This window comes from Hirundo rustica, chromosome 14 (assembly GCF_015227805.2).
Source record: "Hirundo rustica isolate bHirRus1 chromosome 14, bHirRus1.pri.v3, whole genome shotgun sequence".
Lineage (NCBI taxonomy): Eukaryota > Metazoa > Chordata > Aves > Passeriformes > Hirundinidae > Hirundo > Hirundo rustica.
In genome coordinates, this window is record NC_053463.1 from 6,921,405 (window position 1) to 6,949,393 (window position 27,989).

The following is a 27,989-nucleotide window of genomic DNA, read 5'->3' on the forward strand; positions in this document are numbered from 1 at the left end:
TATGTGTGTGTGTATATATATATAAAATTTTTTTTTTCTGTATTAGTGCCTAGAAATCCCAGGCCATTAAGGGCCACATGGTTCAAAGTGCCTTATGAATATGCTGGAGACACTAATCCACCTTCCCACAGCTTTTGCCACCTTAAAGATGGCACAGAGTGAGCAAGAACAGCAATGAACAGGGAAGGATCCTTCAGCATCTTCTCCCAGTGTCCAAACCCTTCCCACAGGACAGCCAGCCTTCAGAAACCATCCTGCAGCTTCCCAAAAACAGCCGTGCCACTGAGGGGAAGGCACAGCCCTGCAGGCTGAGCCAGCTAATAAATATTTATATTACAGTAGTGTACAAAGGCTCCAACTGGGATTAGAGTACTACACTAACAAAGAAGATAGATCATCCAGGGTTAAAGGATTTATAGCCTAATAAAAACACGGCATTCCCACCTTCCTGGGAGCTGGACAGTAAGCACAGAGATGGCAGATGTCAGTGTTTTCTGCTGTTGTAACCCTTTCTGAGTTTGCCTGGAGGCTCTCTAATGGTTTTTGAAACAAAATAACGGTTCACTAAATTATTGGGAAGCTGCTCCGCGGCCAAGGGATGAAAGGGAACTGCACGTCCCGCTGTCCTGTGTGCAGCGGAGATCATCCTTGGACTGGGCCGCAAGCTTTGAGCGGGCTCCAGTCCTGCAAAGTAGGACCAAAATGAGCCAGCTGCCAGGAGGGGCATTCCAGGACCCCCACCCCGAGACCACGAGGAAGAGATGCTGGAAGTGCATGTTCTTTGCAGCAAAAAGGGGCAAATTAATTCCCATCTTCCCAGAGAGGAGATGGAAGCATCCCCAGCCTGCGCAGGAGTGCTGGACATGTCCCTGCTGTTCCAGCGCCCGACAACCCTCTAGGGTGGGTATTTTTCTAATATCCAACCTAACCCACTCCTCCCCTTCCCGACACAACTTCAGGCCGCTCAGTTCCGGTCTTCTCAATGCCACAGTGTGCCACCGGGAGACAGAGGAGCTTTGCAAAGCGCGGCGTTCACCCCCGACTGCCTGCGGTGCGGGGAGGCGGCCCCGGGCGCCGTCCGGACACGGGGCTCGAACCCGCGACCTCGGCGCCGCGGAGGCAGTGAGGGGGCCGGGCCGCCAGGGGGCGCGGTGGCGGCGGGCGCTGTGTGGGCCCCGTGACCCGGCCCGGCCGCTCCCCCCGCGCCGCTCCCGCCCCGGCCGGGCCGGCCCAGCCCAGCCCCGCGGGCCGCTCCGCTCCGCAGCCCCGCCGCGATGTGGCTGGGCCCCGAGGAGGTGCTGCTGGCCGGCGCGCTGTGGGTCACCGAGCGCGCCAACCCCTTCTTCCTTCTCCAGCGCCGGCGGGGACACGGCAAAGGGGGCGGCCTCACGGGTGAGGCGCGGCGGGGCCGCGGGGAGGCTCCGGCCCGGCCCGGGGTCCGTGAGCGCGGGGAAGGGGCTGGGAGGGCCCGGCGCGGGGAGAGAGGCGCGTTCCGCCCGTCTCCTCGCTGCTCCTCGCGATGTGTGTGATCCCGGAGCCCCACGGCCGCGGTGTCCGCCCTCGGCCGGGGCTGTCAGCCGTCAGGCCCGGGGAGCAGCTGCTGGGGAGGACACATAACTGGCGGAGTGCTTGGGACCGTCTTGTTCTCTTGTCAGAAATGGCTTCTCAGCCCTGCTCGCCTTGCTTTGAATTATTAAGGTGGTTTATTTGCATGTTTTGTGGATGTGTGTGCTTTTTCAAGGTGCAGAGGATGACAGTAAGACGTGATTTATACTTAGTAGCGGTATGGAAGTTGTGCTGTACATGGGCCGGGGGTGAAGCTGTGTGGGTGCAGCCCAGTGGAAAACACCCCCGTGTGTAGGGAACAGCCGTGTTTCTGACATAAACTGCTAAAATAACATGACTGTCACCAAAGCAGAATGTTAACAACAACAAATCCCTTCACTTTAAAAAAAACCCATTTATGTGAATTACAAAGATGTGAAATTGACTTTTGTCAATTACACATAGCGACTGTCATGTATTAGCCCTTTTAGACTAACTAATTACAGAAATGGTGCAGATGATAAACAACATTGGCATATGTTATCTTTTTACAGTGTTCAAAATTATTTTGAACTGCTCTGCTTGATGTCACCTAACTTACGCAGTTTCACATACAGGCCTGTACTTGTATTCTACAGTTTTCCATTTTTTTCCAAAAAGAAACGACTGGTGCTATTCTGGGAACATTTAAACTGACGTGTTCCTGCTGGGTTGGAGCTTTGAGCAATGTTTACTTTTTGAGGTACTGTGGCTCAGTGAGAACCTTCAGAGCTCCTGCAGGTTAAAAGCCACATGTCCTTAAGGAGCTGTGCAGCTGCACAGTGACATCTGAGTTAGAATGGGATGTTCAGCTAAGCTGGAAAGGTGTTTGGGTTGCTGTCAGGCCCGAGTTATTAAACATCTCATTACTGGTCTGTGTGTCAATATTTGACACGTTCAGTATTGTCATAGGAAGGATTCAAAATTAACTTTTAATCCATATCCTGCCTAAAACTACACAAGAAACCCAGAGCCCAAACAGATCCTGCTGTGCTGGTTACATACGTGTTTGGTTTAGGTTTGTCACATGGGCTTGCTGTGGGTGATGTTTCACTGCGAGGACAATCAGTGGTATATTCTTAATTTGTTAATTGCTGCATAGATAGCCAAGGGAGATAAGGAAGAGGAAGTGGCATGTTTCTTGATAAGGAATGAGATATGGATGAGTACAGTTTGCACAGGCTTACCAAAACCATGAGAGCTGGGAATCCTCCACAAAGTCAGAGCCCGAGGAGTAACCATGCTCCCTCTCCAAGTTTTAATACTAGAGAACTTTTAATCATGAGTGTGTTGCAAAGCTAATTTGCATTAAAGATGCTCATGATGCATTGTCTAAAATAACAAAACAAATAATCAGATATCTGTTTTATCTAATTGAAATAAAGACTTAATTAAGTAAATTGATTTGCTTTACAAAGTCTGGTCCATCAGCATTTATTCTGGATGTGTCTCCTTTCTTTTTTAACATTATATAAAAATTTTTTGATTTCTGTCAGTTACCAAATTTTGAGTTGCTGACATCTTTGTTTAATCAAAGTACTTCTGGAAACATCCTTGAAACCTGTGAGCACCAGTTTTTCTAGATCTACTTGATTCCATTTGGACAAGTTATCTACTTTTGGCAGGGGTGATTCTGAAAAATAGTGTTGAAAGCTCTTGTGTCTTTTAGCTTGGTAGGCTTAAAAATCACTATCAGAAGCAAAAACCCTGCAGAGGAAACCATATTTCACTTTCATTAGAAAACTCTGCTCTGAAGGTGGGAGGCTATAATGAGGCTTAGTGGGCATTCAATTGCCATCGAAACGTCGTCCATTACCAGTGGGACAGGCTGCAGTTGTTTTTTAGGTAATTTACCTCCAGTGACTGGACGTGTATCTCCATTTTCTCAGCCAAGTGCAGCAGCTCTTCCATCACAACTGTTCACAGACTGTGAACATGGACATTTTCTGCAGTGATCATCCTGTGTTTTCGCTTAACCCAGTTCTTAGTTTTGGTATTACACTGCTGTAATTTGTGTCTCTGTGCTTCCTAGGTCTCCTTGTGGGAACACTAGACGTGGTTTTGGATTCCAGTGCCAGAGTTGCCCCATACCGGATTCTGCACCAGACTCAGGACTCTCAAGTGTACTGGGCAGTGGCCTGTGGTATGTGACTCATTTGGGGACTGGGTTTGAGTTATTCTCTTCTCTTTTTGATTCAGATGACTTGTTATCCCACATAGGAGTATCCTGTGAGTGCTCAGGACACTTCCAAGAGCTTCTGCTGATGTAGTGGAAGATTCCAGAAATGACAAAACTCAGTGTTGTCTAAACTGTAATTGAGGAACTTGAAGCTTTGAAAAAACTTCTATTTCTGCAGCTGTTAGGAATTTTCTTTCTTCAAGATGTATTTGCAAGGTTGTAGTGAGATTGTGCAGAGAATAACACATGCTGGTTTTGGTGGGATGATGAGTGTTGTGCTGCTGCTTACCAGGAGCATGGCACAAGATGGGAAACATGTAACATTTTTCAAGGTACTAGAGGTACTTTGGGGAATCTCTTGGTCCAGTTTATGTTTTTTCTATTATTTCTGGCCTGGAATAGATGTGTATATAGATCTGTAAAATGGACTAGAATAATTTTTTTTTTTTTAACATCAAGGATCCTTGGCCCCTTTTACATGAGAAATGTCACTACTGTTTTAGAATTTCATAATGCAACCATTTGATGCCTGTTGGTGAACTTTGATTAAAGCTTTAGGTCCTAACACTTGCTAAAGAGGAAATATTTCCAGACATATTTGTTAGACCAACTTTGTTTATAATAAGAATCTTTACTTCTCATTTTGTGGTGGAGACATAAAATCTGATTGTGAAGGAATCATTTGCAAGGCCCACAGAGGCTGATGTCTTGTTTTTCCTCTTCCCACCTTCTCCCCAGGCAACCAAACAATATTCTCCCTTGCAGAGCTACTTAAATTCTGCAGAGGAGAGGTTTAGATGTTGCTGTGTTTCACAGAAACTCAGGTTTCCCTTTGAGTAGGGTGGAGGCAGAGAATTAAGAAAAACAGAAAATCAAGTGGCAAGTCAGGAACTGCATAGAAAAAAGGAGACTATTTAGTGCAGATCTGTAATTTTATGGTATCTTGACACTCATTAGTGATTTTTGTTCAATTTCAGGGGTGTTTTAGTTGATACCCTCTGTATCTCAGTTATTTTTGAGCAATGCAGCATGTAGAAGTGAGATGGGCTGGGTAACACCCAAATGGAGTTTGATAAATTATTGTACATAGTAAATACGAGTAAATATGTTGTCTTTATCCAAAAGTGGTTTTGTTTTGGTTTGGTTTGGTTTTTTGTCATATCTGGTTCTCATGCTGCTGTCAAAGTAAGAGTACTGGCACTCCTTTAAAGTTGTAAAATGTATGCTGTTCTTTAGTTGAAAAATACAAACCTTTTATTTACAGTTCACTGTGTGTAAATACTGGTGGGCAGCCATTTAGTAATACATGCAGCTTCAGCTCTTCAGCACTTTGTTGTTATAACCCTCCTTGTAGGAATCACAAACTTTTACTCCTTCATGCATGTCATTCTAATGTTGTTCTTACAAAGATGTCAATTAGCAAGGCCAGGCTTATTTTAGCAATTTGGCTGCTGTCACTTGGTAAGAGACGCAGCTCATGAAGCAAAGCAGGACACAGACTTTATTCCACTTCTGCTGTTGCTGAATCTGTGGGGTTTTTATCCTGTAATTAATAGTTCTGTGCCCTTAAGATAAGCCATTTTGTATTTTTAGAAACATTGCCAGATGCTGCGGTAGACGTCAAGTTAATTTATACACAAAGGCAACAGAACAAACTTTTGTTATCGTGCACATTGGGCCATATACACAAACCCAAATTCACATCCCTGCAGTCCTTTCAGACAGGACAGCTCATTTGCTTTTAGTTTTATTCTCAGATTAGCAGGCATTGGGTTTTTATGGTTTGATGTCCAACTGCAAATATGTGAAGAGGATTTCACGGCTGAAGCTGCCTCCCAGGGAACTGTTTGTGTCATTTGTTTTTCTTCTTTTCCATCATTAACTACACAGAGTGGTAAATAGTACTCATAGAGAAACTGAGTAGTGGCAGGCATGCTGTTAACATTTTTAGATATCCCGCTCCATAAGTATGAAACTAGAAGGTAAATTTACTGGAATATGGCAAAGAGAAACTTAAAAATGTCTTTGACTTGCATTTTAAAATATTTCTTTTCATCTGCATTTAACAATGTTTTTTATCTTGTTAAAGAATCCTGATTTTTTTTTTATCTCTTCTGCTTTTTATTTTCTGTCTACAGTATAGTGATAGCTATCAACAAAGAGGAAGAAAAACCCAAGTATTTGAAATAATTAATGGAAATAAAGGCAACTTTTTAAACAAAAGTTCTTTAAATTGGTTTTTGAACTGTTGTAGACTGTATGATTACAGACAGCTAGATAGAAAGTTTGCTGAGCAATTTTTATTTAAGAAAGCAGAGAACTTTTTGATGTAAATATTTTGGTTGCTTTTTGATTGCATTCTCCTTTCTGACCATTGCCCGTGGGAAATGGAACCTCTTTGTAGGTGTTAAAAAATTCCAGTTGTTCTAAAAATTGTTCTAGTTTTTAGGTTCTTCTGGTAGTTCATTATTTTTGTTCTAGAATGCCAGTAATTTAAAGAGTACTTCTTGACAGGAAGATGGGAATGCTTTTTGTCTGGGAAAAAGGCTGTGTTTGGTGTGCTTTGGCAACAGGATGATCTGTTGGTCATGTGCTGAGTATCCTTGGTGACAATGGAGACGTTTTATTAGAAACATAATGTTGGTGTACATAAAATGTCCTTGACATGTACACAGTTGGTGTGTGTGATTTATCCTAATCACTGTTCAGTAATTATTAGTTTCTTGCTGTGAACTTGGAGGAAGAAAGACTTGGTTCTAATTTTTTTTTTCTTTGGTTTTGGCATCATCTTTCTCCCCTTCAATTAGGATCATCTCGTAAAGAGATCACAAAGCATTGGGAATGGCTGGAGAATAACTTACTGCAGACTCTGTCCATCTTTGACAATGAAGAAGATATCACCACCTTTGTCAAGGGCAAGATACATGTAAGTGACATATTTCTCTGAAGGGCTTCCAGATTCTGAGAAAGGACGGGGAGATGGCTGTAAGAATTTTTTATCCTTTTCAGTCATACATCGGTATGAAAGTGTCATGGCATGCATATAGTATTGTCAACATCAGGTCACAGTCACAGCAAATACTGAACAAGTATATTTGCAGTTAACACATTTGAGATTCCCAGCCCACAAATCCTGCAGAGCAGAAATTTATAAATACAGTTCTTTATTGAACGGCAGGAAGTTGCATCTTGTTTCAGCTCTCCTGTCAGAATCTTTGTATTTTCTATGTGTGTCTGTGTGTGAGAGAGATTGTGGTCATTTGTTTTTCCTTCTGGCCAGTCAAGATCTGTCAGACTGCAGAGTTCTGCCCTTCCTGGCAGATGATCTTCTTCCAGCTGAAGAAGCATGTGTGCAAGTGAAAATAGACTTCAGTTCTCCTGCAGGATGTTCCAAGTGTTCCCAGGCCATCCATGAGGAACTCTGTCAAGCATTAAGCATCAGTGCCTGTGGCATTTGTTCAGGAGTGGATCCCAGATCCCAGACTCCCACAGGATCTGACTGTCCTTTCTGCATGTCTTTGCTATTTCTGACGTGACAGGATAAGTGCTGTGTCTTGTTCCTTTGTGCCTTCCAAATTGCTGCTGTGACCCTTTGCTTTGTACATAATTTCTGTCAGCAGGCACCTTCACTTCTGTTTCTCCTCTCTCCTCCCATGTCCTTTCAGGGCATTATTGCTGAGGAGAACAAGAATGAGCAGCCCCAGAGTGAAGAGGATCCAGGTAAATTCAAAGAGGCTGAACTGAAGATGAGGAAGCAGTTTGGGATGCCTGAGGTGGAGAAGTTGGTCAATTACTATTCCTGCAGCTATTGGAAGGGACGTGTCCCCAGGCAGGGCTGGCTGTACCTCACTGTCAACCACCTCTGTTTCTACTCCTTCCTGCTGGGCAAAGAGGGTGAGTTACGAGCCTACAAGTTGTGTTTCTGTCACTTCCCATGATCTTTTCAATGCAGTTGATCTTTTATGTCAACTCATTTTTAAGCTGACAGGTTTTTTTTAGGAATCCTTGAGCTCTGTCTGGCTCAGCACGTAAATCAGTTCTTGGTCTCCTAGGCACTTCAGTGCTGTTTAGACTGAATGCCTGAGTCATTTTTTAAAACATTTCTCCAGTTGTACATCTGTTTTACTGAAACTGGATTACTTTTTACAGGTTAGATTGGTTAGAGAACCAAGCAGTATTTTTACCTTGGTGAGTTTTATCTGAAACACCTGCCAGGACCCAGTATTTACAAAGCCCAAACTCCAAAGCTAATTTGCTAGAAAGAAAAAATAAAAATTTGAGTAATTGTAGTTGAAAGCATTTATTGGATGGGAGATAGTCCTTTTGGAACTGCATTATCTCTAGTCTAGTTAATCCCAAAGGTTATTTCCAAGTATTTTTGGAGAACCCACTAAAAGTGTGAAGAAAAGAACTCTCCATGTGTAAGAGGGGGGGAAATGCTGCTCCACTGAGAGCTTGCAGGCTGCTAGACCCTCATATCTATTTGGTTGTTGTTTTGCCTCAATTGCAATAATAGTATTTTTTAAATTCTTTTTCTCAGTTACACTGGTGATCCAGTGGGTGGATGTAACCCAGCTAGAAAAAAATGCTACACTGCTGTTCCCTGAGTGCATTAAAGTAAGCACGAGGGACAGTGAACTCTATTTTTCCATGTTTCTCAACATCAATGAGACCTTCAAGCTGATGGAGCAGTTGGCCAACATTGCAATGCGGCAGCTACTGGATAATGAGAGCTTCCTACAGGACAAGTCTCTCCCAAAGCCCAGGAAGCCTCTTAAGAACATCTCTGCATTAAAAAGGTATTATGTTCCCAGCAGTGAGAAAAGAAGACAGGTAATAGGGGATTGTAAAAATAAATCTGCATTATTTTATATCTCCCAGGTGCTACTGGGGTTTTCTTACTCTAGGGGCTACATCACTCACTTCAGTCATTAGTCTTCTGCTTGTTCTCTCTGTTTCCCCATCCCAAATTGGAGCTGAATTCACATACATACAGCCTCATGTTTTTCTCATGCATGGCTAGGCACTGTCAGAAGGAATTTTCAACTAGAAATGGCTGAAATTCATATGTAAAGAAAAAAAGTGAAGTAAGAAAATTACACCTGCCCCTTTGTCTGAAGTTAAAGATTTATAAAAAGAAACAGATTTGTACTGTAGTAAATCCTCCCACTGGGGACTGTTCTCTGCAGTTTCAGGATCTGATGTAACATTTCAGTTTTGCAGATGCACTTGTATATTTTATCTTGTATTGCAGGACATACCTTGTCAGGGAGGCATGTCTGAAGGCTGAAAGAGGAGTCAGAGGAGGGGTGGCATCTCAGTTAGAGAAAGGAATACTAAGAATACACAGCACAGTCTGAAGGTTGTGATTGGAATGAACATTTGACATTAATGTTTGAGTGGGTTTTTCAGGTGAGTAAGAAAGTTTTAGGATACTACCCTTTGCTTTTCCCCAGAGACCTGGATGCTCGAGCCAAAAATGAGTGCTACCGTGCCACTTTCCGCTTGCCCAAGGACGAATGCCTGGATGGACACACAGACTGTACCTTGTGGACGCCATTCAACAAGATGCATATTCCTGGCCAGATGTTTGTTTCCAACAATTACATCTGTTTTGCCAGCAGGGCAGAAGAGGCCTGTCATCTCATCATTCCTCTCAGGGAGGTGGGAATTTCTTAGCTATATATTAAGACTACAGGCCTCTCTTCTCTTTCATGTCCTTCTGTCTTTTGTGGTGTGCTTTATGGATAATGGAAAACATGCCAGATCCAAATGGCCCTTGTCTTTGTGTTCTAGGTGACAATAGTTGAGAAAGCAGATAGTTCCAGTGTCTTGCCCAGCCCTCTGTCCATCAGCACTAAAAGTAAAATGACCTTCTTCTTCGCCAATCTGAAAGACCGGGATTTCTTGGTACAGAGGATCTCTGACTTCCTGCAGAGAACACCGTCCAAGAAACCCTGTGGCATCGACAGGGAGTGGAAGTGGAACGTGGCTGATCCCAGCAGCGAGGTACTAAGGAAATAGCTGGGAGGAACTTTATCAACTTTTCAGAGCAGTGCTCTGTACAGCGTGTTTGCAGTGCTTGTCACCACCCAGTGCTGTCTCTGTTAGGCCATGAGCAAAGGAGAGAGCGTGAGCTCAGACATTTTCTGTTCTCTTGTGCAGGAGATTCCAGAGCTGCCTTCCAGCAGCCCCCTGGCTGTCAGCCCCACATCTGCTCTCAGCCATCGACCCGTCAGCTTCTGTGCTGGGCAAGTGCCAACAGCCTCGCAGGGACTGCTCAAACTCTTCAGGAGGAATTCTGAGGAGCTCTCTGGACCAAAAGGAGTAAATAATATTTTTATGTAAAACGATTAACGTTTAATAGTTTGCAGCAGGTTGCTGATTTCCTGGCCTGCTCTAGAATGGGAATGCATTTTATCCCTGCTCAGTATCACTGCTGTGTGTGTCACAGTGATAGTGCTGCATAGAGGTAACCTGACTGTCAGCTTACACTGTTTGTACTGACATATCTGAGATACTTGACCAGAGGCTGAGAAATGACTGTTACTAGTGTTCTGGGATGTGAATTCATGACTGTGAAGAACAACTTTTCTTCAGAGCAGGAAAGCAGGGAGCTTGTATCTCTGTTTGCTAGTTAATCATTGTGATCCATGGTTCTGCTTGCATTTATGTGGAGATTTGCAAGATGTAGTTGTAAGGATTTGACTTTAAGCAAGGTCATAACTCATTCAGAACAGGGTAGGTTAGTATATACACTCTTCTTCAGCAGAAAGAAGAGGTTTTGAATGTCACAATGTATTTTTCCTGTGAAATGCAGGCCTGAATATACCCAGAAATCACCTCTTACAAACATAAAAATGTAATAATCTCCTAAAATGGCCATATTTGTTCCTATGAAGGCAAAGGAGAAGATGAAGGAAGAGTCTTGGAACATCCATTTCTTTGAATATGGGCGAGGGATGTGTATGTACCGCACTGCCAAGACAAGGGAGCTGGTACAGAAAGGAATCCCAGAGAATCTCCGTGGAGAGCTGTGGCTTCTTTTCTCAGGTAGGATGTTGTGCTGCATATTTTGACAGCAGGAATAAGCTTTCTGCACATCTCAAAGGAAAAGGTATGAATCCTAGGTCATTTCAGAAGAAACTATTGACAGGTTTATTCCATCTGAATGATACTTTGTTGTGGCTTTCTTTATTATCTTAGTCGCTGTTTGGCCTCCTTTGTCTGTGTTTCAATATTGGGACCTAAACTCTAACATGATTTAACAATGAGTTTGTTGTTATATTTTCACATCTATTTGTAGTTCATGAGTTCATGCAGTGCTTCTTGGCTCCTTCATCTCTCAAACCGGGAATAAAATCTGTGTTTCAAAGCACCAGAAGTAAAGCAATGTTTGTTTGTCATTTCAGGGGCTTGGAATGAGATGGTGACTCATCCTGGTTACTACGCAGATCTTGTGGAAAAGTCGATGGGAAGGTACAATCTCGCTACAGAGGAAATTGAAAGAGATCTGCACCGCTCTATGCCAGAACATCCTGCCTTCCAAAATGAACTTGGAATTGCTGCCCTCCGGAGAGTCTTAACAGCTTATGCATTCAGAAATCCAACAATTGGGTACTGTCAGGTAGGAAAGAGGTCTTAGATTTGTTAGTCCTACACAGTAACCATGATTGACTTGGACTTTTTCTACAGTTTTTTGTTCAGTTTCAAGCTTTTCCTTCATGCTGTCTATGTAGTGGTGAGAAAGTAGGAAAGAAGTTGTGCTGCATCATCTCTTAAATAGCCTTTGAACACACTATTTAAGTAGACTTTTCACAGTGCTGTTAGCTGTAATGTCAGAGTCTTTGGTAGCTTTCCTGACTGAGCTTTCCATAGTTCAGCAAAAACATATTCTGGTTTCATTAAAAGGAGCAATTAAGTCAAATAAGTGACATTGCACATGGGCAGTCTATTGAAAATGAAGCCATTTGCTAGTTCGTGAAACAACTTGGTAGAAATTCAGGTTCATTTTGTGTATTGCTGTGATGTTACAGGTTCTCATTATATTGTTGTTATGGCCAAATTCTTACCAAAGATTTTTACGAAGACTTTGAAAGTTATTCTTGTTCACATTGTTTACTGAAAGTGTGTGACCGAAGGTCATCAAATTATTTGCTGTCTCCTGAACAGAGGAACTAAAAACAGGAAGAAAAACTGGCTTAAGGTCATCTGTGGACTCAGATGCCAGTAGGAGCTGGAAATAGATGTGACTCAGTTTGCTGTGTTCATGCTTTGAAAATTTAGCTGGTGTTTAATAGCAGAGCTTTCATGAGGACCTCCATGTTTTTCCCCTGTACCTGTGTGTTTGCTGTGCTGGCTCCTAGGCCATGAACATTGTCACCTCGGTGCTGCTGCTGTACTGCAACGAGGAAGAGGCTTTCTGGCTCCTGGTGGCTTTGTGCGAGCGGATGTTGCCAGACTACTACAACACAAGAGTAGTGGGTGAGTCCCTGTCAGATTCCTGCTGCAGCCTGGATTTTCAGCTGCACCAGCATCTCCCAGGAACATTTTACTGTTCAGAATTAATTAAATGTGATGCATTTTAAAGATAATGAAGCGTAACTCTGTTCCTTTTAAAGTGGCAGGGGTGTGATGGAGACGTAGGAACAGACACTACAGGCCTCCAAGGTAGTGGTTCTACCTTGTAGTAACAAGGAAGATGAAGTCACCAAAAATTAGTATCAGGAGGGATTATTAGCAGTAAGGAGGAATATCTAGAAGAGCATTACTGAGTTTTAGTTTTCCCCATCTGAATGACATGTTAAATCTGTGGAACAAGCTCTCAGGGAACGTTAGTGAAAGCACCACTTCATGAGTTTTTATAGTTGGTTTGTGTAAAAGGCTATAGTCTGGTATAAATACCAAAACATAAGTAATCCTCCACCCCTCCATTCAGGGCAAACACACAGATGAATGAGAGGTTCTGTGTCGAGAGGTTGTGTCTGCATGCTCTGCAATGTAGGAATAGTCTCATTGGTTTTACTGAGAACAAGGAAAAAAATAATGTCTTAATTTTAGTTACAGCATTCAGAGGCTTATATGAAATTTAGTGAACTCAAACTGTTTTGTTTAATAATTGCTTTGTTTGGTACATGACACCACCATTTTGAGTTCTGCCACTGTTTTGTTTTTCTGTTTCAGGTGCATTGGTGGACCAAGGCATCTTTGAAGAACTTACACGAGAGTATCTTCCACAGCTGTCAGAAAAGATGCAGGACCTGGGAGTGATCTCCACCATATCCCTTTCCTGGTTTCTCACTCTCTTCCTGAGTGTGATGCCCTTTGAGAGTGCCGTGGTCATTGTTGACTGTTTTTTCTATGAGGGCATCAAGTTTATCCTGCAGGTGTCATTGGCCATACTTGATGCCAACATGGAGAAGTTACTACAGTGCTGCGATGAAGGTGAAGCCATGACTATTTTGGGCAGGTACCATTGTTGTTCTTATTTATGACAGAATAGTAACAATGGCCTTTTAGTCATCATCGCTTCCTACCTTATAGCAGATCATAGATAACACTCTAGGATGAAACTTGAGCTCCAGAGAGGTTTGCTATTGCTTTCTGCAACAGCTGAAATTAATTGTTGCCCCGTGATGGAGGAATCCCATACTTCTGGAGCTGTTTTGCAGCATAATGAATTCCTGCATCTGAGTTTGAATTTGAATTCTTAAAGGTTCTTAATTCTGGTTCACTCTTTAGAACAGATTGTGGCAGGAATCACCTTCTAGAAACATAAAACATCAAGCAGAAATCTCTTAAGTCTAGTAAATGTAAGATTTTCTTGTTTGAAATGGGAATCTCTTCCGTGTACGGCAAGATCTTCAGCATATGATTAGAAGCCTGCTTTTAAAAGAGCAAATACCCTCCAAAACAGGGTGAAAATCAACTTTACTTCAGGTACATTGAGGGTAGCATTGCAGATTAGATGGGAAAAATTAAATTCTCCTTCACGTTTAGATTAATGATACAAAGAAGTTGGGAGTAATACATATAGGATATTTTTTTTTTCTGGACATTAATCCTGGAATCTTGCATCTTTCCTCATTTTTTTACACAGATATTTGGACAACGTAGTTAACAGACAGAGTGTCTCTCCCCCTATTCCCCACTTGCATGCACTGTTGACCAGTGGAGATGACCCCCCACTTGAAATTGACATATTTGAACTCATCAAAACTTCATATGAGGTAAAGTTCTCACTTGGTGTTTGCCCAAGAGATTTCTTCTCTTCTAACATCCCATTTTATACTTTGTGCAGCCAAAATCTGAGCAATGTTCATAGACTGAGATGCCTAGGGAATGCAGGCTGAAGCCATTGTTCCACCTGCTGGGTATGAGTAGAACCTGACACAGTTGGCTGTTGCACATTACAAACAGTCTGCCCGACATCAGAGGGACTAAAATGAAGACTGCAAATAAGGAAGAAGTTAGGAACTAGAGATTTCTTCCTGTTTTGTCAAAAAAGTCTCCATTATTACTTCTGTTTGAGGATTGTCAGTGCTAAGGAGTTAAGGAGGAAAATTTTGGGTAAAAATTTTGAAGTACTCTGCACAAACACAGAAGAATCCCAGTTCACATACATAGAAATCTTGTTCTGTGAACCACATTGTAGTAATAGGATGGTGACCCCAGAATGGTGGCAATGCTGTTAAAATATCTCTGCACTGATAGAGGTGTTCCTCACAATTCATACCGAGAACAAACTCATAGGAAATTTGATTCTGAATGATGGAAAGAACACAGGCAAAAGAACTGATGTTTGGCAGTTCCTCTATGCTAACTGTGGGATCATTTCCCTCTTTATCTTTTTTCACCCCGTCCCCTTCTGGCTGTTTACAGTCAGGCAGCTGTCATTTTCCTGGGTGTTTGGTTGCTTCTTCAAATCTGCCATCTCTGTTCTTGGTTTCTTTTTATAAAAGAGTGTCACTGAATTCATATTACTTGTCTGACCTAATCCATAGAAAAGCTTCTTGACTGTGGTGTTTCTTCGGTAGTATCTTTCTTAGGCTGAATCTCATGGGGGTCCTTGAGGAAAAAATGGCAGGGCTGGAAGGAATGACAGCCTGTCTGTTCTCTTATCTCTGCCACAGTACAGGACCTGTATTTCTGTCAGTCCTGACAGATCCTTTTTGCAACTTTTCTTTAGAGATCTCTGATGTTGGATTTCTCCTGAACTCTGAATTACTCTTCTTGCAGGACAGGAGTGAATAGGGAATAGAACTCAAGTTTTTTCTCATCTTGCTCCTGGTAAAAGGCTTCTAGTGGGTTTAGGTGATGTCTGAGGGGATAGTACACTTGTTAAAGAATGCGTAATTGAAGATGGATCATTCTCTCTTCAGGTGATGAGGTTGACCTGATGTGCTTCCTTTCTTGTAGAAATTTGGCAATCTGAAGGCAGATGACATTGAACAAATGCGTTTCAAACAAAGGCTGAAAGTGATCCAGTCTCTGGAGGATACAGCCAAGAAGAGTGTGGTATGTGACTCCCAGATTGAATGAGCCACCAAGTGGCACATTCATGAAAAGTGTTTCGCTGTGAGCATTGAGAAGCTTCATGCTGTAGCAGACCCAAGTTTTAAGTGACTGGAAGAAAGATTGAATGAGATATTTGTCATGGAGGCAGATAAAAAACACCTGTAGGCTTTGACATGGCCTCCTATGCCTAGTGCTGTCTGTTTTACTGCTTGCCTGGAACCTTTGAGAAAAGCTGACTAGCAGATGATTATTTTACTGCCATTTAGAGAGTGCATTAGGGAATTTTACTGAAGGGTTCATGGTCAACGGGGAGTGTCCATATTTATTGCCATTATCTCCCATGTCCTAGATGGAGAATCTCATCAGTGTGTTTATTTCACTGTTGTTCTTTGAATGCATCCAAGTCAAATATTTGAAAATAAAAACAAGAGGGAGGGGTGACACAATCTGCTCTGCACAGACAGGAAATAAGCACAGTAAACTACTGAAAATGTCAGCAGTTTTTGCTTGATTGCAAGCTGCCTTCCTGATTTGTTTCCAGGGGTGTTAGAATGGTGATATTTTTCTTCCCATTCTGTGTGATATATCCTTGCACATGTTTTCTTCTCTTCTGTGTTACACAGATTTTTATATGTAACACAGAAGATATTACTTGTATTTGATTTTTTGCTTTTGAAATAAATTGTTCACTCTGTTTTATTCATAACTACAGGTCCGAGCTGTGTCTGGTGACATTGGTTTCTCTATGGAAGAACTAGAAGAGCTGTATGTAGTGTTCAAGGTAAGAAACCTTCCTTGAGAGTGAGGAAGAAATGTTGTCACACACCGTACAAAGTAAGTTGAAAAGGAAGCAATGGCTTGGCTTTAATTCTTAATGTGACCTATCAGAAACTGATGTGGCATTCTGTTACACATGGTGCCTCTAGGACTGGCCCTGTTACTATCTGATTAATTATTTTTAATTTTTTTCCTCCAAAGGTGGCCAAACCACATTCACAGTATTTGAATGATATTCAGAAAGAAACTGTAGAGTCAATGGAAGAGAATGTGATGTAGCTCTGAGAATGGGGAGCTAGCATTGACTGTACCTCAGCTTTTATTCTCAGGTTTCCCATTGACCTCATCTGTAATTGTGACAAGATTACTTAAGGGCTTTGCCTCTATTTGTCAGCATATATATTTTTAAAAGAATGATATTACCCAATTGCATTTACCAAAGTTGGTTGTTCTCTTTTGTAGAGTTAGAGGCTTAGTTCTAAAACCTGCATGTTCCCTTTGCAATAAAGCCTGAATGACATTTTGTTAAAACCTGAAACCATGTTTTGTATTTTTCACTTTAAATAATTCCTTGTGTTTTTCCTGAAATCTGTGTCACTTCCTTCAGTTCATATTATTTTGTAGTGAAATAACACTAGGAATCAGAAGGCAGATAATGTGTTTCTTGAAATGTCTCTTTGCTTCCTCAGTGCTATTCTTGAGCTGTGACAGTCTCCACTCCTGTGGAGCAGCATAATCTGCCCTGTTAATCCTTTCCCTCCAAAGGCCAAGTACCTGATGAGCTGTTACTGGGGGAACAACCGTGCGGCCGCTGCCCGCCGCGACCAGAGCTTGCCCTACCTGGAGCAGTACCGCATCGACATGGAGCAGTTCAAGGAGCTGTTCATCAGCCTCACCCCCTGGGCCTGTGGGGCACACACCCCTGTGCTGGCAGGGCGGCTCTTCCGCCTCCTGGATGAGAACAGGGATTCCCTCATCAACTTCAAGGAGTTCGTGACAGGAATGAGTAAGCGGCGTTTTTTAAGAAAATGGAATGCTGCAAAAAATGTGTCTGTCCTTTTCCAAGAAGAGAAGCGAAAGGAGATGATGGTGTGTTCACTGTCATGAATGGGGAGGGTGGCAGGAAGCCTCAAGCTGAACAAAATATGCCTTTTTTGGTGTGGATTTCATTACTGATTCTGCACAGGACTTCGAGCAGTCATTGTGTGGGAATTCATTCTGGTTTAAACCTGTAAGCAGAGAGTGACTCTTTATCATTAAAGTGCTATTTTTCTTAACCTTTTTTTTTTCTTTCCAGGTGGGATGTACCATGGTGACCTCACTGAAAAACTCAAAGTACTCTACAAACTGCACCTCCCTCCTGGTGAGTGACTGCTTCTGTGTACTGCTGCTGTTGGACACGGGCTGCTCTGACATCGACAGGGGGTGCCTCAGGAGTCTTGCTAATGAAGTGGGTCATACTGCTGTTCAATTAGAGATTTTAACATTTGCTTCTCTGTGAATACAGCTCTGAATCCAGAGGAGACAGAATCTGCTTTGGAGGCCACAAGTTATTTCACGGAGGATATGACAACAGAAGGTAATGCAACACTGCTGCCTTTACCTCTCAGTTAAGCAGGAGTTCCAGCATAGATTCATGTCCTCTGAACAGTGATTTTGTGCAAGGCACGGTCTCGTGCTGGCAGTGTGTTAGGATTGCCAGTGTGTTTGAGTTCACTGTCTTTGTTGCATGATGGGGAAGAAGTTTGGAGCTAAAACTCCTTGGTGCCCATTCCATGCAGGATACAGCATGCTCTGAAGCATGGGCACAGACTGCTGAGGAGGAGCAGTGTGCTTTCTCCAGCCCCTGTCTTTCACCATGATTTAGGTTTTTCACGCAAGTCTCATTGTCTCTTCTTGTTTTTGTTTCCTTCTCTGTGTCTGTCTATGTCTGACCTTTTCTTCTGTTTTATCTGGAATATTGTTCCCTCAATCCCTTTTTCTGCTGCTCAAGTGTCTCCTTTTGTCTCAGAGCTGGATATCTGCCTGCACTGTGAGTCTCAAGGTCAGTCCATGGATTATGTGCATGCATTGAGCATGGCTGTGGTACTGATGCCACCTGCCAGCCCAGTGTGCTGTTGTAAATACTCTGAAATTATTGCTGCTGCTCCTTGCTCATGACACTTTCACTATTAATAAAGTGCTATAATTAATTAAATATCTTTCAGTATATTCTGACTATTGAGTTTCAGCCTTTGTCAGAATAGGTTTTATCTGGCTTCTTTCAGTGGAATTCATCTCATCCTAGAACCTGGTGGTCAGAAAGATGCTCAGAACAGAGGGGTTTGGTGCTAGGCTTGCTGGCTTGGGTGGGTGATCCCTGTGCCTACTCCACAGTCTTCCAGTTTAAAGGAATAAGGATGCATGCCACTGAATTGCCAAAGCGTTGGTAGACTAGTTTACTGCATTTCTTAAAATACAACATTAGGGATTGTCAGATGGGAGGACAAAGTATGTCAATCATGCTAAACATTTACCAAAACACTACAATGCCCAAAAAAATCTTGAGTAAGTACAAGAGGTAATTGTGCAGTTTGGTGCTAGGTGGATGATTAAACAGTCTTAAGTTGAACCCAAGACTTCCTATTTGCTCTAGTGACAGTCTAGGGAACAAGAACTGAAGTTCATGAAGTTAGGCTGCAAATTGCTCCCAAAATGTCAGTTCAGGCAGTGAATAGTGAGGAGTGTAGGCATTAGTCACATATGTGCTCAGTAATGGTTTGGGTTTTTTCCATTCATTATCTTGCTTTGGATGACTGAACATCATTGTCTTTAAGCCATCACACTGCTTTTCTTTCTTTCATATCTGTGTTTTCACACTTTCTTTTAAGACCTCTACCCTCTACCTCAGCTCTTCAACCCACTTTTTGTGTGGCTCTTTATCCATCCCCTCAGCCTTGGGCTTCCATCCTGTTCTGTTCACTCTAACCATGATATGGGTGTGAGATCTAACTTCTATTAAACGTACTCGTGTATAATTTAAATCTGTATATTAAGTTCTTTGTGTGTTGTATTAATTATTTTATAATTCCATAATTCTTTAGATACCCAAGAAGATAAAGGAAGGAGAAATGAGAATGGTCCAGAAAAAGGTAATTTCATCATCAGTAGACCATGTTCTAATCTTGTATCTTTCATATTATGATCTGTTCATTGTCTCATGCTGATCAAGGAGACCTTGTGTCCCTTGTGGACAGAGGTAAAGCAGGAGGTGAGCTGGGGAATGAACATCCCTTGTGCCTTACTGCTCCAACTCTTCTACATACCAAGATCACAGCATTTGTAAATCATGTTGGGTAAGTTGTCATCTCACAGAGTTCATCTGTGAGAAGTCAAGCTGATGCAGCACTGTTAAATTTTTTGCTCTACTGAGCTGCATCAGATAAACCAGGAGGAAACAATGCAGCCTTCCTGGAAGATGCTTTCCTGGGCTGTCAATAACACCTTCTTCAAGCCTGATTTTTGTTGGCTCAGCATTCACTTTTTATGTCTCTAATCATAAACCACCTGACTAGTGGCTTGTATCTTGTCTTGCAGAGGAGAAAGGTACCAGTCCACAGGACTACAGATACTACCTAAGAATGTGGGCCAAGGAAAAAGAGAACAGGAAAGAAACCATTAAAGATCTCCCCAAAATGAGCCAGGTAAGAAAGGAGTATGAAAATTTCCAGTTGGATCATTGGCAGCTTAGTGGAATTTTGCAGTATGTGCAGCCATGTTGCCAGTATATTCAGTCCTTGCCCATAGTTTTCCCTGCTGTTCTGGTCTGGTGAGCTTTAGAACCTCTAATTCAACATTTTTGTTCAATTCTGCAGGGGATATGGACAAACTGCTTTGTATCAACCAATCAAATGTAATGGATTCACTCTGCCTCACAGACCAGTTTTTCCTATAAGAACTGCACTCTGTGTTTTCCCTTCAGAGCAGGATGTTTCAAATATGCTGCCAGTCACAGAAACTTGTTCAGCTTTTTTTGGTTTTGCATTGCTTTGAGTTACAGCTGCTTGGTGGAGAGTGAAGAATGTGGTTACAAAAGAGAGAGTCAGATGACTGGTGTGATCTTTTCTGTCTCTAATTTCCTTGATGAGTCCTACTTAAACCAGTTCAGAAATGCATAGAAGCTGACCACAGTAGAGTAGCAGAATAGAAGTAAAACTTCAGGTTTTCTTAGCATTAGTGGATATGTGACTACTCTGCTCATCTGTCAGCAGAAAACCCACCACTATTAAATTGTCTCAATTTAGCCACAACAGAGAGGGGGGAGTTTGTGTCACTGTTCTGAATCTGTGCAATAAGTTACCGCTTGGTAGGGAGGCAAATAAGCAATGAGTCATTTGAGATGGTGCCTCTTGCTTCATCTGCCACTGACAACTTCTCTCAGTCCGATACATGATTATTTGGTCTTTTTCTTTTAAAGGAACAGTTCATAGAGTTATGCAAGACCCTTTACAACATGTTCAGTGAGGACCCCGTGGAGCAGGAGCTGTACCATGCCATCGCCACTGTGGCCAGTCTGCTTCTGCGGATTGGGGAAGTTGGGAAAAAATTCTCCAACAGGCCCACAAGGAAGTCTGAGGACTGCAAAGCAAACAATACCCAAGATCCTGTGAGTCAAGAGGAGTCACCAACATCTGAACAGAGCCAGAATTCAGCAGTGCAGCAGCATCCCCAAGCTGACCATGAGGACAAAGCCAGCGTTGATGCTCAGCCTGAAAAAACACAACAGGAAAACCAAACTCTAGGAGATGGGTCGGGGGAAGGACAAGGCTCTCCTTTGCAGCTGCTATCAGATGATGAAACCAAAGATGACATGTCTATGTCTTCCTACTCCATGGTCAGCACGGGCTCCCTGCAGTGCGAAGACATCGCAGACGACACGGTGCTGGTCGGCTGTGAGGGCAGCAGTGCAGCTGCCAGGTATGGCAGCACGATTGACACTGACTGGTCCATCTCCTTCGAGCAGATCTTGGCTTCCATGCTGACAGAAACAGCCCTTGTAAACTACTTTGAGAAAAAAGTCAACATTCTCCAAAAGATCAAGGATCAGAAGAAGGTAGAGAGGCAGTTCAGTTCATCCAGTGACTATGAACTTTCCTCTGTGTCAGGGTGAACTCAGGAAAGCAGGAGTTGTCTTTGGGAGATAAAATAGGAAGATAGTGTGGCAGATGGCAGGATGGTTTGGTATTTTCTGATTGGATTTTGTTGGGTTTTTTTTGTTGTTTATTCAGAGGTCAGAAACTACACAATTACAATAGAATCCAGTTGATAAGGGGCTCCTGACAGTGACTGCCTAGGTGTTTCTTTGGCTACTCTAGCTGAGAGAATTAGATTACATTCTTGAGAGCCATTACAACCTAATAGCCCCTGACATATAGAATTACCACCATAAATTATGCATGTCTGCCTTTTGCTATCTTTTATTTCAATTAAGCTTTATTTCAGACAGTAACTGCTCCTTGCCTGCCCTTGTTTGTTGTAGGTTCCTGAGTAACTTGCACAGCAGATGCAGCCTGGCTTGAAACCGTGCTCACTTCTGGCTGCCAGTCCGAGAGCTAATGCAGTGTAGTCAAGTGCTGTAGGACTCTGACCTATAAATAATCTTGTACATTCTTGTAAGCTGTTCTGTGACTCAGCAGCTATAAAGCAAATGTGCCCCACTGCTCCCAGCACCCTAAGAACTAAACAGAGACATTGCTCAGACCTGCAGGTTTCTTTCACATGTGATTTGGCATTTTTGTAGTGTACGATCACTTACTTTCTCCTTCAGAATTCTGGAATTTTCAGGCAGATGTGGTTTTCTAGCATTTGCTTTTCTATTTCTTTGAAAGCCATTGGTTTTAATTTGTCTGGGAAGCCACAAGCTCCTTGACTTCAGTGCAGAAGTGATACTGAGTCAATCAGTGGGCCCATGGTGGTTATAATGAGGGAATAGGTTCCTAAAATAGAAGTCAGTGAATCAGCCTCAGCATTCCAGGGCAGTGACACACTGCTCTGCTGGACTGTCCCTGTTGGTGTGTTCACTATTTAGTGCTGATTCCCTGTTTTTCCTAGCTAGTGATGGGTCCAATTTTTAGGAGGACCCCTAAGAGTACTCTGATCAGTCAGCCCTCACAAATGCTCGGAGCAGGAAGTTGTGCAGGAGCACTGTGCCACGCTCTGCTGCTCAGTGTCCTTTCCTGAGAGTTTAAAAATGGACATGCTCTTAGAAACTACTGCACATCCAAGGGCATTTGTACCTAAAGGGGAAGATTTCAGAGCAGTGTGGCTCTGCCATCAGCCCCTTATGGGAAACCTCAATACCAGAGCTCATTCCAGTTAGAGGCAAAATAACTGGGAGACCGAGTGAGTGGTCTTTTAAATCAATTAAAACCAGAGGAAACTATGAGTTGCCCTTCTGGTAGCAAGGTGTGTTCTCCAAGGGAGGAGAAGCAATGCTGTTACTACAGATAAACTCATCTCAGCACGGAGGCAGTGGCCGTGCCAGGGGCGGGGCGAGAGACGCTGCTGCTCGGCCAGAGCAGACCCTGCACTGAAGGCAAGGTTTGATCCAGCTTTTGGCTGGCACTTGGGATCTAAAGGTAGGAAGGACACATGTGGATGTTCCCATTTAACACTGCTTGGTGTGCTACTCAGTGTTAATTCATCCTCGTGACATTTTTGGTCTGTATTCACAGCTGGTACATGTTTCTTATTTCTCTGCCTCCTCTGTCCTGTATCACTGGAGAGCAGCCATTAGTAAAATTGCTTTTACTAATTATTCAGTAATTTATTGTATTTTTTTTTAAGTACAAATAATACATGTGATTTTACATTGTCTGTCTTACCTGTCATGTATTCAATAAATGAATCACAATCCTATAGGCTATTTGGCTGTCATTTATTTCTCTCTGAGCTCATGGAGCTGGTTCTTCACCCAGTTCTGAGAAAGATTGTGTCACCAAAACTCTGGGAAAAACAAAAACTCTCCAACATTTTAGTGTTAGAGATTCAAGGCATTACTTTATTCTGGCCAGGATGTGCAACAGAAATCATTTCATCCACACCTACCCACGTGTGCAGAGAAAATGATTCTATGACACACAGCTCTTTACTAGATTTTTCAGATACCTATACAGTCAAACCCCATAGAAATTAATTGGTTCAATGTTCATTGGTCCAAAGTTCTGGATTTTTTTTCTTTTTTTAGTATTTGGTTTCTTTTGGTTATGGATTTCTTCACCTCCGATGCTAATGAGGTTCTCATTCCTTGGATCTCTTATCGGTCTTTTCCTGATCAGGTGTTGCTGACCATTCCAGGGGTGCTGTTTGGAGCTGATGGTCCTTAATGGTTATCTTTTGTGTATCTTCTGTGCTACCTCCAGTCTGTTGAGCTGCTAAGCTCATCATGTCTTGAGTGATGAAACAGTCCTTTGAAAGGTAACTTCAAATTCCTTTCCTCCGGGCCAAGGTGAACAAAACCTCTCTCTAAAGCTATATAAGAAATGTTAAACTTGGTATATTGTCCAACAGGTGGACTTGGTGTGACTGCACTCTGATTTTATTTTATTTTATTTTATTTTATTTTATTTTATTTTATTTTAATTTTTTTCCTTATTACTCTGTGGACTTAGCATTACATGCCACAGACCAACACATCTCCAGGTGCCGATGCAGCTGCAGACGCGAAGGTCACGCACCGCCAGCAGCCCCTGCAAAGCTGAGCTGCCGCGGGCACAGCGAGCCCGGTGACTTGATGTGTTTGGTTTGTGAGAGCGGAGAGCCCGTTCCGGTTACGGTGTCTGCCCGGTTCCCCGTGTCGCTGCCCGGTCCCGGTGCCCGGTGTCGCTGCCCGCTCCCCGTATTGCTGCCCGGTGCCCGCTGTCGCTGCCCGGTTCCCAGTGTCGCTGCCCGGTTCCCGCTGTCGCTGCCCGGGTTCCCGGTGTCGCTGCCCGGTGCCCGCTGTCGCTGCCCGGGTTCCCGGTGTCGCTGCCCGGTGCCCGCTGTCGCTGCCTGTATCGCTGCCCGGTGCCCGGTGTCGCTGCCCGGTGCCCGGTGTCGCTGCCCGGTGCCCGGTGTCGCTGCCTGTATCGCTGCCCGGTGCCCGGTGTCGCTGCCCGGTCCCGGTGCCCGGTGTCGCTGCCCGCTCCCCGTATTGCTGCCCGGTGCCCGCTGTCGCTGCCCGGTTCCCAGTGTCGCTGCCCGGTGCCCGGTGTCGCTGCCCGGTTCCCAGTGTCGCTGCCCGGTTCCCGCTGTCGCTGCCCGGTTCCCCGTGTCGCTGCCCGGTTCCCGCTGTCGCTGCCCGGGTTCCCGGTGTCGCTGCCCGGGTTCCCGGTGTCGCTGCCCGGTGCCCGCTGTCGCTGCCCGGGTTCCCGGTGTCGCTGCCCGGTGCCCGCTGTCGCTGCCCGGTGCCGCCGCCGGGGGGCGCTGGCGGCTCGCGCGGGGGTCACGTGGCCGCCATGGCGCAGCGGTTCTGGGTGCTGCGGTGTTGCAGCTGCCGCCGCTTTCAGGGGCAGCAGGTGGGGCCGGGCCGAGGGCAGGGGGGTCCGGGCCGGGCCGGGCGGGGCCGGGGGCAGGGGGTTCCGGGCCCTGACCGACCCCTCTGTGCCCTCCCAGGCCAAGCGCAGCGGGCGGTGGAGCTGCAGCGTGTGCGGCCAGCGGCAGGCCGTGCAGAAGGTGAGGGCAGCCCTACACCCTCAGCCGCGTGTGCTGGCCCTCGGTGACACCTGGGCTGTCCCCTCACCTCTTGCTGTCCCCCTCTGGCTGCTCCCTCAGCCTTGTCCTCATTCATTCTGTGCAGGTTTATGGGCAGGGCTCGGGTCTGGAGTGCAGGCGCCACGTCCAGAAGCTGAACTTGCTGCAGGGTGAAGCAGAGGAGGCGCTTGGTTGGACATCTTGGTACAGTGTTTAACCTTTACCTGCTCGTTGCATTTGATGTGCTGCGGCTCACGTGCATCTTCACGCACTGGGTGCCTGTTGGCCAACCTGGGCATGCCACAGGAGGGATTTTTGGTCTGTTGAGAAGCCCTGACCATGCTGGTTTTGGCCTCACGTCGTAGGAGCAAGCTCTTTGTTGGGGTTTAGTCTCCCAGCATGTTTCTTTTGATGAGGATTTCTTTCAGATAGCTCTAGATGATCAATAGTATGTGTTGGTCAGGCCTTTATTCATTAATATGTACACAATAGGGTTTGGATTTATGTTGGTTTTTGATTTTTTTTAATTTGGTCTTTCTTATGTGCTGTTTGATGAGCTGACTGTGGAGATGTCCCTTTTACAGATTACAGTCCTCACCTCATGAGATTACATTCTCAGAAAACATCCATTTGAAGAAGTTGCTGCCTAACTGTTGGCATTTAGGTTCACACTGTTAATCTGTTGAGTAATCACTGCTGCTCTTGGTAAAAGACTTGTTCGCTGCAAACACTTCGGTGTACTTCCTGCTGGGCTGGAAAATCTGAGTAGCACCTTCCTGTTTATTTCATTTCTGAATCTTTATAACTCATCTAATCTTGAAGTGGTCTTGAACTGGTCCAGCCTCCTTTTTACTCAAAGTTCTTTTCAGAGATTGGTCAAGGGGAGTTACGTAAGTAAATTGTGGTTACACAGTGCTTCGCAGTTAAACTTGGGAAAGAAAACTCATTGTTCACTTTATCAAAAAGTGTTGCTATTTTTATTCTCAAAGAATTGTGAATTTCAAAACATTATGAAACAACTTCCCTTTTCCTTGCTTTCATGGGATAAAATAAATGAGTTTGTTGTACCAAACAAACACTGTTATATCCGTAGTTAAGATCAATTAAAACTTACCATTTCACAGTTAGTGGCTTTAGATCAAACTTGCAACTCTGTATAGCAATAACGAGGGCTCTAACTAGAGCTTCTAACTATACTGAATCAAGTATTTGTGCAATGTATCTTGCAAATCATTCATTTGTTATGTTTTTCCACAGATCCTGTTTTTTCTGATATGTGTCGTATCTAGTGTTCCTAACCATGCTTTCTGTTCAATCCCTTGTGCTATGACTGGATGATTTGAAGCCTATAAATCAATAGACAGGAGGAGTGTGTTCTAGAAACTGTGTTTTAAACCTCTATTTTAGGTGTGTAGAAGACTCTGTAAATGACAGCAAAAATAGAGCAGCACAACATGAGGACAGTTCAGTCCAGCAGGTAAGATCCCTGGAAATCTGAGGTAAATACAAAACCATTCTGTTCTGGGTGAATCCCAGTGAAATCAGTGATCCCTTTATGTGGTTCAGACAGCTGAATCAGATCAGAGAGGCTCCTGCAGAGACAGAGGGAGATGTGCACAGAAACTGCTCCACTGGGGACTGAACCTGAGAACGTGATACAGGAGCGTGTCCTAAACTGGTTCATGATTTGAGGCATTCGGCACATGTGTAACAACGCCAAAAATGAGAACCCCCATGTTTTGCTGGTTTTAGTAATTCTCCAGTGTTGTAGGAGGGAAGGACAGAAGGCAGTCGTTGGAGTAAATATCTGGGCCATGAGAGTGAGGATCAGGAAGATGACGAGGAGGAGGCAGCTCTGGAAAGGCAACAGTTCTGTTCCCAGAGAAAGAAGACTGTGGGAGAACAAAGGTACAGAGAGAATATTTTGCAAATACAGTTTTGCAGTTCCTGTCTCCCGAGTGGTGACACCTGATTTGGAGGTGTGGGACGGAGCTCATCTCTGAGATCTGAGCTAAGGTGCAGGTTGCAGTGTATGACCTGAGCTGAGCAGGGATTTGGTATTTGGGGATAAAGAGCCTTGCATTTTATGAACCTCTCTGGTGATCTGTGAAAAGAATCACAGTGGATCTAATCTGTCTTCTTTGTGAATGGTTTTCTTGGCCAGGAAACACCTGAAGCACTTCCTCTCCAGTGATGTTTCAGAGCATGCAGAAGAAAGTGGAGTTTCTCAACATGTCTGTCAAGCCAAAAAAGTTAAAACTACTGAGGTATTTCAGCTATAGAGGATGCTCCTGTCCTCTTTCTCTGCTCTTCTCCAAGCAAGCTAATGAATGACTGGGGAGGAAAAAAAAAAAAATGTGTTGGGGGTTTCTTTCTGAAAGGTTTTATTTAGGCAAAGCCAGTGCCACCTTTAATGCTTCTATGCTGCATTTGTAACCAAATTCTCTCCCTTCTTACAGCACAAGAAATGCTTTGTAGCAGTGCCTGATGGAGATGCTGGTTCTGGAGGCAGTGTGGTTCCTGCTGTCTGTGAGTCTGTGATGCCTGAGGAGAGTACACAGCCCCCAGCTGCTTGTACCAAACCATCCAAGTGGGGAAGATTTCTCTCGTTACCTGGTAACTCCAGTGAAAATGCTGCTGTGGTGACCATGGCACTGCAGGAGGGCAGTGGAGGTGTGGGGCTGGGCAGCACTGCTGCTGGTGGAGCCTGGAGGTGCTCAGGGCAGGCTGGAAGAACTCTGCCTCAGGGTGCAGGTTTTGAGTTTACAAAGTGTGTTGCTAGCACTGAGGCTCTGGCCTCAAGAGTGCCCAGCAGCAGGTGCACAGTTGAGGATGTGCTCAGAGAACCTCACAGCCAGGTGCTGAGGGTGGGAGCTGCTGCACGGACCACTGCAGGAAGCTGCTGCGTGGATACCACAGGGAGGGTAAACACCCTTGTTAACTCCAACCCTGGGCCAAAGATGAGCATCACTTCTTGTGGGCAGCTCTTCTGCACAGGTGAGGAGTTTGATGATGATCTATGAGCAAGCATCTTTGGCTTGTCTTTCTTGTCTCTACTGCATTTGATATATTGTAGTTTTGAACTAAAGGTGATTGTACTCAGTCATTGAGAACTGCACTATTAAAGGTGTTTACTTGCTTGATAGTTGTGTTTCAGGGGAAGGGAAGGAGGGGGAAGAGACTGTTGCTCTCAGGTTACAGTGTTGTCTAGCAACCTCAGCAG

General features: G+C 44.1%; 2 protein-coding genes across 4 annotated transcripts; both read left to right on the forward strand.

Moving 5' to 3' along the window:
* The first annotated feature begins 1,243 nt into the window (after positions 1-1,243).
* TBC1D9B (TBC1 domain family member 9B) lies at positions 1,244-22,954 on the forward strand. 3 transcript variants are annotated; one of them, XM_040078118.2, is made up of 22 exons: positions 1,244-1,392; positions 3,617-3,727; positions 6,571-6,689; positions 7,429-7,657; positions 8,304-8,562; positions 9,220-9,427; positions 9,560-9,772; positions 9,929-10,090; positions 10,666-10,816; positions 11,176-11,390; positions 12,130-12,247; positions 12,947-13,232; positions 13,863-13,992; positions 15,182-15,280; positions 15,993-16,061; positions 16,823-17,063; positions 17,355-17,420; positions 17,565-17,636; positions 18,051-18,101; positions 19,141-19,188; positions 19,634-19,740; positions 20,514-22,954. In XM_040078118.2, exons 1-22 carry the CDS (start codon positions 1,275-1,277, stop codon positions 21,204-21,206), a joined length of 3,765 nt encoding a protein of 1,254 aa, XP_039934052.1. In that variant the 5' UTR covers positions 1,244-1,274; the 3' UTR covers positions 21,207-22,954. The 3 variants fall into 3 exon arrangements, with proteins under 3 accessions (XP_039934052.1, XP_039934054.1, XP_039934053.1); XM_040078119.1 differs by having other exon boundaries at positions 1,245-1,392; positions 18,069-18,101; XM_040078120.1 differs by lacking the exon at positions 18,051-18,101.
* Positions 22,955-24,531: 1,577 nt separating this feature from the next.
* On the forward strand, positions 24,532-27,887 carry MRNIP (MRN complex interacting protein). The gene is made up of 7 exons (XM_040078347.1): positions 24,532-24,591; positions 24,689-24,748; positions 24,873-24,970; positions 26,174-26,243; positions 26,538-26,674; positions 26,931-27,033; positions 27,226-27,887. Exons 1-7 carry the CDS (start codon positions 24,532-24,534, stop codon positions 27,787-27,789), a joined length of 1,092 nt encoding a protein of 363 aa, XP_039934281.1. The 3' UTR covers positions 27,790-27,887.
* The last annotated feature ends 102 nt before the right edge of the window (positions 27,888-27,989 follow it).

Bases quoted from the DNA above. Each gene is read 5' to 3' on its own strand.
- TBC1D9B (XM_040078118.2), top strand. From the start codon at position 1,275: ATGTGGCTGGGCCCCGAGGAGGTGCTGCTGGCCGGCGCGCTGTGGGTC. The intron at 8,563-9,219 runs GTATTATGTTCC...GCTTTTCCCCAG, and splicing joins AACATCTCTGCATTAAAAAG to AGACCTGGATGCTCGAGCCA. The intron at 11,391-12,129 runs GTAGGAAAGAGG...GCTGGCTCCTAG, and splicing joins CAACAATTGGGTACTGTCAG to GCCATGAACATTGTCACCTC.
- MRNIP (XM_040078347.1), top strand. From the start codon at position 24,532: ATGGCGCAGCGGTTCTGGGTGCTGCGGTGTTGCAGCTGCCGCCGCTTT. The intron at 24,592-24,688 runs GTGGGGCCGGGC...GTGCCCTCCCAG, and splicing joins GCCGCTTTCAGGGGCAGCAG to GCCAAGCGCAGCGGGCGGTG. The intron at 26,675-26,930 runs GTACAGAGAGAA...TTTCTTGGCCAG, and splicing joins AAGACTGTGGGAGAACAAAG to GAAACACCTGAAGCACTTCC.